Source organism: Belonocnema kinseyi, chromosome 7, assembly GCF_010883055.1.
Source record: "Belonocnema kinseyi isolate 2016_QV_RU_SX_M_011 chromosome 7, B_treatae_v1, whole genome shotgun sequence".
Taxonomy (NCBI): domain Eukaryota; kingdom Metazoa; phylum Arthropoda; class Insecta; order Hymenoptera; family Cynipidae; genus Belonocnema; species Belonocnema kinseyi.
The window spans coordinates 47,962,919-47,971,954 of record NC_046663.1 but is presented as its reverse complement, the minus strand read 5'-3'; the positions used below and the strand labels follow the sequence as shown (position 1 = coordinate 47,971,954).

The 9,036-nt window shown below is 26.9% G+C and overlaps 1 protein-coding gene across 2 annotated transcripts in view; it reads right to left on the bottom strand.

Moving 5' to 3' along the window:
* LOC117175959 (5'-3' exoribonuclease 1) overlaps positions 1-7,698 on the bottom strand; it is a 67,548-nt gene extending 59,850 nt beyond the window's left edge. Inside the window, exons 1-2 of one of the 2 annotated variants that reach the window (XM_033365838.1) lie at positions 7,411-7,698; positions 6,345-6,785 (exon numbers count right to left, since the gene is read on the bottom strand). In XM_033365838.1, coding sequence (XP_033221729.1) covers positions 6,345-6,785; positions 7,411-7,485 — 516 coding nt within the window. In that variant the 5' untranslated portion in view covers positions 7,486-7,698. The remainder of the gene's footprint in view (positions 1-6,344; positions 6,786-7,410) is intronic. The other variant, XM_033365837.1, reaches the window with a different exon arrangement.
* Between the last annotated feature and the right edge of the window lie 1,338 nt (positions 7,699-9,036).

Sequence of the window (9,036 nt, the reverse complement as noted above, 5' to 3'; positions counted from 1 at the left end):
GAATTTTTAAAGATACCGCAAAATCTTTCAAATCCTCTCAAATTATTGAAATATATTAAAAATTCATTGGAATCTTTGTCAATAGTCTAGAATATTTCAAATCCTTCGAAACTTTTGAAAATTATTTAGAATTTTGTAATATACCTCGAAATCTTTATAATCCCTTCAAATCAATGAAATTAAAAAAATTATTTAGAATCTTTTACGATAGTCTAAAAATACTTCAATTCGTTGAAACTTTTGAAAATTCCGTAATATTTGTAAAATCTTTTGAAATTATGGAATTCTATTCAAAATTCGTGGGAAATGTTGACAATAAATTTCTTTTACAACCGCTTGAAATATTTCATATCTTTTGAAATTTTAAACTTTTAACAATATCGTACAAATTTTTTAATCTTCTCAAATGATTGAAATCTATCCTTTGAAACTTTTGAAAATTACTTGGAATTTTTAAATATGCCTTAAAATCTTGAAAGTCCTCTAGAATCCCTTCAAATTTTTTAAATCTTGGAGAGTATGTTTCATCAGATAAATATGAAATTTTCAATGAAGGAATTTCTTTAGAATCTTTTAAAATAGTTTAAAATTCTTCAAATCCTTTGAAGCTTAAAAAAAATTCCTTGGAATTTTTAAAGATACCGTACAAATTTTAAAATCTATTCAAATTATTGAAATCTATTCAAAATTCCTGGGAAATATTTACAATAGACTTCTTAGACAAAAGCTGAAAATATTTCAAATCCTACGAAATTATTGGTAATTTATGGAAATTCCTGGGAATTTGTAAAAATACCGCAAAATTTTAAAAATCCTCTCAAATTATTGAAATATATTAAAAATTCATTGGAATCTTTGTCAATAGTCTAGAACATTTCAAATCCTTGGAAACTTTTAAAAATTACTTGGAATTTTGTAATATACCTCAAAATCTTTAAAATATCTCAAAATTATTAAAATTTTTAAAAATCTTTAGAATCTTTTACAATAGTCTAAAATATTTCGATTCTTTGAAACTCTTGAAAATTCCTTAAAATTTGTAAAATCGTTTCCAATTATTGGAATCTATTAAAAATTCCTGGAAAATGTTTACAATAAATTTCTTTTAAAACAGCTTGAAATATTTCAAATCTGTTGAAATGTGAAACTTTTAACAATACCGTACAACATTTAAAATCCTCTCAAATTATTGAAATTTAATTTTTAAAAATTTAAATCTTTTACAATAGCACAGAATATTTCAAATCCTTTGAAACTTTTTATAATTACTAATAATTTTTTAAATATACCTTAAAATCTTTGAAATCCTTTAAAACCCCTTAAAATTAATGAAATTTCCAAAATTCTTTAAAATCATTTACAATAATCTAAAATACTTCAATTCTTTGAAATTTTAAAAATTCCGTAAAAAATCCTGGAAAAAGTTTACAGTATACTTCTTTTACAACAGCTTGAAATATTTCATATCTTTTGAAAATGTTAACTTTTAAAAATACCGTGCAACATTTAAAATCCTCTTAAATAATTGAAATCTATTAAAAATTCCTTGCAATCTTTGACAACAGCCCGGAATATTTCAAATCCTTTAAAACTTTTGAAAATTACTTGGAAGGTTGTAATATACCTTAAAATCTTTAAATTTCCTTCAAATTATTAAAATTTTAAAAATTCTTTAGAATCTGTTACTTTAAACTAAAATACTTCCATCTGTTGAAACTTTTGAAAATTCCGTAAAATCTTTTCAAATGATTGTAGTCTATTAAAAATTCCTGGGAAATGTTTACAATAGACTTCTTTGAGAAAAGCTTAAAATATTTTAAATCCTATGAAATTATTTATAATTTAAGAAAATTCCTGGGAATTTTTTTAAATGCCGAAAAATCTTAAAAATCTTCTCAAATTATTGAAATATATTTAAAATTCCTTGGAATCTTTGTCAATAGTCTAGAATATTTCAAATCCTTGGAAAATTTTGCAATACACCTCAAAATCTTTATAATGCTTTCAAATTATTAAAATTTACAAAATTCTTTAGAATCTTTTACGATAGTCTAAAATAAATTCGTTGGAACTTAGAAAATTCCGTAAAATTTGTAAAATCTTTTCAAATGATCGAAATCTATTTAAAATTCATGGGAAATGTTTACAATAGATTTCTTTTACAACAGCTTGAAATATTTCTAATCTTTCGAAATTTGAAAGCTTTAAAAATACCGTACAACATTTGAAATCCTCTCAAATTATTGAAATCAATTTAAAATTCTTTAAAATCTTTTACAATCGCGAAGAATATTTCAAATTCTTTGAAACTTTTGAAACTTCCGTAAAATTTGTCAAATCTTTTCAAATTATCGACATATTTCAAATCTTGAAGTTTGAAACTTTTACAAATACCGTACAAAATTTTTAATTTTCTCAAATTATTGAAATCTATTAAAAATTCCTTTCAATCTTTGAAAAGAGCCAGGAATATATCAAATCTTTTGAAACTTTTGAAAATTACTTGGAATTTTTAAATATGCCTTAAAATCTTTAAAATCCCTTCAAATTATTGAAGCATATTGAAAATTCCTTAGAACCTTTGTCAATAGTCTAGAATATTTCAAAACCTTTGAAAGTTTTTCAAAATTACTTAGAATTAAAAAAAAAAAGATTTCAAAAGTATTTTAAAAAATTCAGAAATAAGCCTAGGCTTAATGCCTTAAAATATTTAAAATCCTCTAAAATCACTTCAAATTATTAAAATCTCGGCGAATATATTTCACCAGATGAATATAAAATTTTCAATGAAGGAATTTCTTCAGAATATTTTATAATAGTCTAAAATTCTTCATATCCTTTGAAGCTTAAAAAAATTCCTTGTAATTGCTAAAAATACCGTAAAATTTGCAAAATCGTCTCAAATTATTGAAACCTATTATAAATTCCAGGAAATGTCAACAATGGACTTCTTTTACAACATCTCGAAATATTAAAATTTTTTTGAAATTTGAAACTTTTTTAAAAATTCTTTAAAATCTTTGACACTAGCCCAGAATATTTCAAATCTTTTGAAAATTACTTGGAATTTTGTAATATACCTCAAAATCTTGAAAATCCCTTCAAATTATTAGAATTTTAAAAATTCTTTAGAATATTTTACAGTAGTCTAAAATCCTTCAATTCTTTGCAACTTTTGAAAATTCCGTAAAATTTGTAAAATCTTTTAAAATTATTGAAATTTGAAACTTTTACAAATACCATACAAAATATAAAATTTTCTCAAATTATTGAAATATATTTAAAATTAATTGGAAGCTTTGTGAATAGTCTAGAATATTTCAAATTCTTGGAAATATTTGAAAATTACTTGGAATTTTGCAATATACCTCGAAATCATTATAATCCCTTCAAATTAATGAAATTGAAAAAATTCTTTAGAATCTTTTATGCTAGTCTAAAATACCTCAATTCTTTGAAACTTTTGAAAATTCTATAAAAATTCCTGGAAATTGTTTACGTTGACATTATTTTACATCAGTTTGAAACATTTAAAATCCTTTGAAATTTTGAACTTATGAAAATACCGTATAAAACTTAAAATCCTCTCAAATGATTGAAATCTATTAAAAATTCCTTGCAATCTTTGACAACAGCTCGGTATATTTTAAATCCTTTGAAACTTTTGAAAATTACTTGGAATTTTTAATAATGCCTTAAAATCTTTAAAATCCCTTCAAATGATTAAAATCTTAAAATCTTGAGAATCTTTCACAATAGTCTAAAAGGCTACAAATCCTTTGAAACTTAAAAAAGTTCCTTGGAATTTTTGAAAATTCCGTAAAAATGTTAAAATATTGTCAAATTATTAAAATCTATTAAAAATTCCTGGGAAATGTTTACAATAGACTTCTTTGACAAAAGCTTGAAATCAGGATGTCTAGCGATTCTTCGGAACAAAATTCAAGGTCTTTTCCAGGTGAAGGATTCAAAATTTTCCAGGTCTCCTTTTTTACATCAAATAATGAAATAAAAGTTTGTCATACATGTAAAAAATGAGCCATTTCATTTTTATTGGCATTTTTCAAAGCATTTGTAAAATCTTTAAAATTCTTGAAATCTTTGTGAACTCTTTCTTTAATCTTTGTTTGCGAAATCTTTAGTGTTTGTTTAAAATCATTAAAGTCTTTTGAAATCTTCTCAAATGTTTAGAAATTCTTGAAATCTTTTGAAATCCTCATGAATTCTTTAAAGAAATTGTGAATAAGTCTTTTGTATTCGTATGAAATCAATGAAATATTTAAAATATTTGTGAAATCTTGATTGAAATTTATTGTAATCGTTTAAAATCACTGGAATATTTGAAATATTTTTAAATCTTGTAAAAAACTTTGATATCGTTTAAAATCGTTGAAATCTTTTGTACTGTACCCTTGTTGAAATCTTTTAAGTCCTTGAAATCTACGAAAACGTTGAGCAGTTTTTTAAAATCTTTATAAAATCTTTTAAATATTTTTGAAATGTTTCTTTAATCTTTGCACTTCAAATCTTTTCTGTTCGTTTGAAATGATTAAAATCTTTTCAAATCTTCTCAAATTTGTTGAAACCTTTCAAAATCATTAAAAATCTTTTAAATGTTTTGAAATATTTGAAATCTGGTGTAATGTACCCTTCTTGGAATCTTTGAAATTCTTGAAATGTTTTGAAATCTTCAAGAATTCTTTAAAATATTTGAGAAATTTTCGGAAATCTTTCGTAATCGTTTAAAATCTTGTCAAACATTTTTAAATCGTTTAAAATCTTTGAAATGGTTTGAAATCCTTGAAATCTTTGAAACTTTTGTGAAATTCTTTGACATCTCCGGAAAAATTTTCAAGTTATTTAAAATCTTTGAAATGGTTTGAAATCTTTAAAATCTGTTGAAAGTTTAAAAATCTTTGTGCAATGTTCGAAATCTTTGTTTGGAACATCTTTTGTATTCGTTGAAGTCATTGAATTATTTGAAATATTTTGAAATCTTCTAAAATGTTTTTAAAAATCTTGAAATCGTTTCAAATTTTTGAAATCTGGTGTACTGTACCCTTTTTAAAATCCTTTAAATCTTTAAAGTTTTAACATTTTTGTGGCAGACCCCTCGAAAAATCCGTTTTATGGCCATAACTCATTCTAACGTTGAACACCTCAACAAAAAGTGCCTTGAAATATATTTATTTATTCTGTAATAAACAAAAGATAAATTATATCTTGATAAATAAAAAAAAATTTAGCAGCAAGATTTTTTCTAAACGAGATGTTTCTTTCATAATAGGCTAAAGGATTTAAATTACTCTCCGCATGTCGACAAAATTACTGTTAAAAAAAATATAATAATTTAAATTTAAGGTTTTCCTTAAAAAATCAAGGATATTTCCTGGTTTTCAAGGTTACTAGACATTCTGGAAATATTTCAAATCGTATGAAAATGTTTGTAATTTATGAAAATTCCTTGGAACTTTAAAAAATACCTGGAAAATGTTTACAATAAATTTCTTTTACAACAGCTTGACATATTTGAAATTCTTTGAAATTTGAAACTTATGAAAATACCGTACAAAATTTAAAATCTTCTCGAATGATTGAAATCTATTTTAAAAATTCTTGCAATCTTTGACAATTGCCCAGAATATTTCAAATCCTTTGAAAGATTTGAAAATTACTTCGAATTTTGTAATATACCTCAACATCTTTAAAATCCCTTCAAATTATTAAAATTTAACAAATTCTTTAGAATCTTTTACAATAGTCTAAAGTACTTCAATTTTTTGAAACTTTTGAAAATTCTTTAAAAACGTTAAAATCTTTTCAAATTATTGAAATCTATTAAAAATTCCTGGGAATTTTTTACAACCTAGCTCTAGAATCCCTTCAAATTATTAAAATCTCGAATATACTTAATTAGCTAAATATAAAATTTTCAATGAAGGAATTTTTTTAGAATCTTTTACAATAGTCTAAAATTCTTTAAATCCTTTAAAGCTTGAAAAAATCCTTGTAATTTTTAAAGATACCGTACAAATTTTAAAATCTTTTCAAACGATTGAAATCTATTAAAAATTCTTTGGAATTTTCATCAATAGTCTAGAATATTTCAAATCCTTTGAAACTTTTAAAAATTACTAGGAATTTTTTGAGAAAAAAAAAGATTTCAAAAGTATTAAAGAAAATTCAGAAATAAGCAGTTACTTGAAGCACATCTAACGAAAATTCCCGGACTTTTCCTGACCAAAAAAAAACAGCCTAACTTTTCTCTAATTTCCAAGTTCTCCCTAATCAGCGACCACCCTCTTCAGACACACCTAGATAGTTTTAATGAAAAAATGTATTACCTCGGAACCACTTAAAACGACTTTGCACTTTTGCCAAAGTTTGTCCGTTGAGATCTTATAAGTAATGAAGTATTTCAGCTGCTTTGTAAGTTTCGCCATAAAAAGTGTGCCAGGTGTGATGCAGTTAGAGTCAAATCTAGCTTCATTCGGCAAATCGATGCCTTTAGCTTGGGCCTTTTTCTCTAAAACTTCGGCTTCTTTCGCCGATCTGAATCGTCGGCCTCTTTGTTGATTTATTTTTGCTCTTGGAGCAACACCATCGACAGCCATGAAAAAAACCTTTTGTGGCTGTATCATGCGGAACAATATTTCTATATAGTGAAATATATTCTTGAAAATATTCTCTTCCGTAATACGAAACTGTACATCTGCATCATTCGGATGCGAACAACCGTGTATAATACCATTCATGTCCAAATATAAATTATCAAATTCTGGTATCTATAAAAAAGAATCATAAATTGCATATGAGTTTAGTGGAATAGTTTTCTTACCGCTTGTTTTAGTCTTGTGCGCATTTTAAGGATTTAAAAAAATTAGTGAAATTTGATTAGTGAGATCATGGTAATCGTCACAAGGTACACAAATATTTATGACCTCAAATTGATCTTGTACCAGCATATACTAGTTAGGGTACAAGGCGAAATTTATTTTTATGTGAATAGAATGTAGTAAACAATCAAAATAAATAAAAATGTGAGTACTCAAAATTTTTATTTAGTAAAAAACGTATTCAAATTAATCATTGACCACTTTGATTTACTGAAATATGAAACAATGCGAAAGAACTGTCATTAACTTTTTCAATTTTGTATTTGAAAAAAAGTATCATAACATAACGTTTACTCCAGAATATCTAACTACTTAAGGTTACTAGAAATTAAAAAATGAGTGTAAATATTCAATTAAATATCATTAATCTATCATTTAAAGACGTAATTAATGGTATACGTATTGAAAAATTAAGGCTGAAGTAAGGTTATGCTGGGGTTTATGAGTGGGAATAAGTTTGCGAAAATGAAAAAAGTACTTTTCAAAATTGCGAATAATTAATAACATCCCTTACCTGATATTCCTTGAGCTTTTCGCTGAGGCAAGGATACCTTTCGCTTATGTATCTAAAAAACTTGGGGACTCCCATTTTGATTGATCACTGATTGAGAGCGAGTCACGTCCGCGATTAAAATGATTCTTTTCTAAGAAATTGTATTAAAAGCCTCGGTATAGAAAGAAATTAATTTACTGAAATCAAGCAGGCGAGGCATGACCGCAGTTTGTCTCCATTTACGACGAGTATCCGGAAACAAAGCAGCTGCAGCTAACGCAAAGAGCAAAGTCAGAAAAGTAAAATGCCTAAAAAGAGAGCAGATGGGTAGGGACAGAGATGAGCAGAGGAGAGAGGACGACATCTTGATGATTTTCGACGCGCGAGCTCTCTGCGCATTAAACTGGCGGAAAAGAATTTGAATTTAAAGATACATTTGAGTACTATACACATTAGGGTAACCCAAAAAACACTTTTTGAGCTACAAGGCAAGACACCCTTCGCCCAAAAGCTTCCATTTTTTGAGAAAAAAATTCGTAATTTTTTTTTCTGAAATTAAAATATTAATTAACATTGATTTAAAATGAGAAACGAAAACTATTGGGGGGGGGGGGGGGGGGGGGGGGGGGGGGTTCTGCCCTCTATATTGAACAAAAAAATTTCGTTGCATTTTTGGACCACCCTCATTACCCAGAAGCATAAATTAAAGTGTTCAGAGAAAGAATTTAATTTTAAGAAAACATTCTCTGACGACTGAATTTTCATTACTTGCAAACTTAATAATTTTTCTGTGGAATTGTGCGCTGTCACAAAAGTATTATGAACTTTCTAAAACTCTCGAGAGTTGAGACATAACCGTATCGACTTTGGATTCGTCAGAACTTACCGGAAGCCGGTACCCGGAGGCCTTGCAAGTGCACGAGATTCAAATCTGTGTCTTAAATAATTTCTTTGTTTTTGATTAGGAGAAAAATGTAAGTTTATCAAATTAATCATAATGTGTATCGTGTAATATGCAGGTATTACAAGTTTTAGATAACAAGTACCTTCAAGAAACTTCTCGCTTTTTCGCCCGAAAGATTACTGAATTGATAGAACCCAATACAAAATCCAACTATATTGTATTTTTCGTTTAGAATTAATGTTTTTTTTTATTACAAATTTAATTGTTTTTTTAAAATTCAGCAATTTGTTCAAAACTAATTCTTTTTCGTTAAAAGTTCATCATGTGGTTGAAATTTCATTTGTTTGGTAGAAAAATTAATATTATTATTATTATTACACCATTAAGCCATTTCCCTTTCGGGGTAGGCGTGACTCACTCGGCAGGGAAAAGGAGTAGTGTGTGGAAGGGATAGAGATTTTTCAGATTGATCCAGAATTCTCGTGCTATTTAAGTAAATAACACGGTCGTTCCGCAACACTGCTCCGACCCAGGTTGCTGATCAATCTCTCTAGCAAGGTCTCAAGCCAAGGTCTTTGTTTCAGGCGTCATTCACTCTACTGACACTCTTTTTATTAACTACTTGCCGCCATACTTTCCTATCCTGGCATACTTCTCTAGCTTCTTTTATGTCCATGCATTTTTTCATGCAGGCTCTCGTGTTTCTGTGACTTCTTCTGTCTCTTCTAAGTAGGGTCTCATTC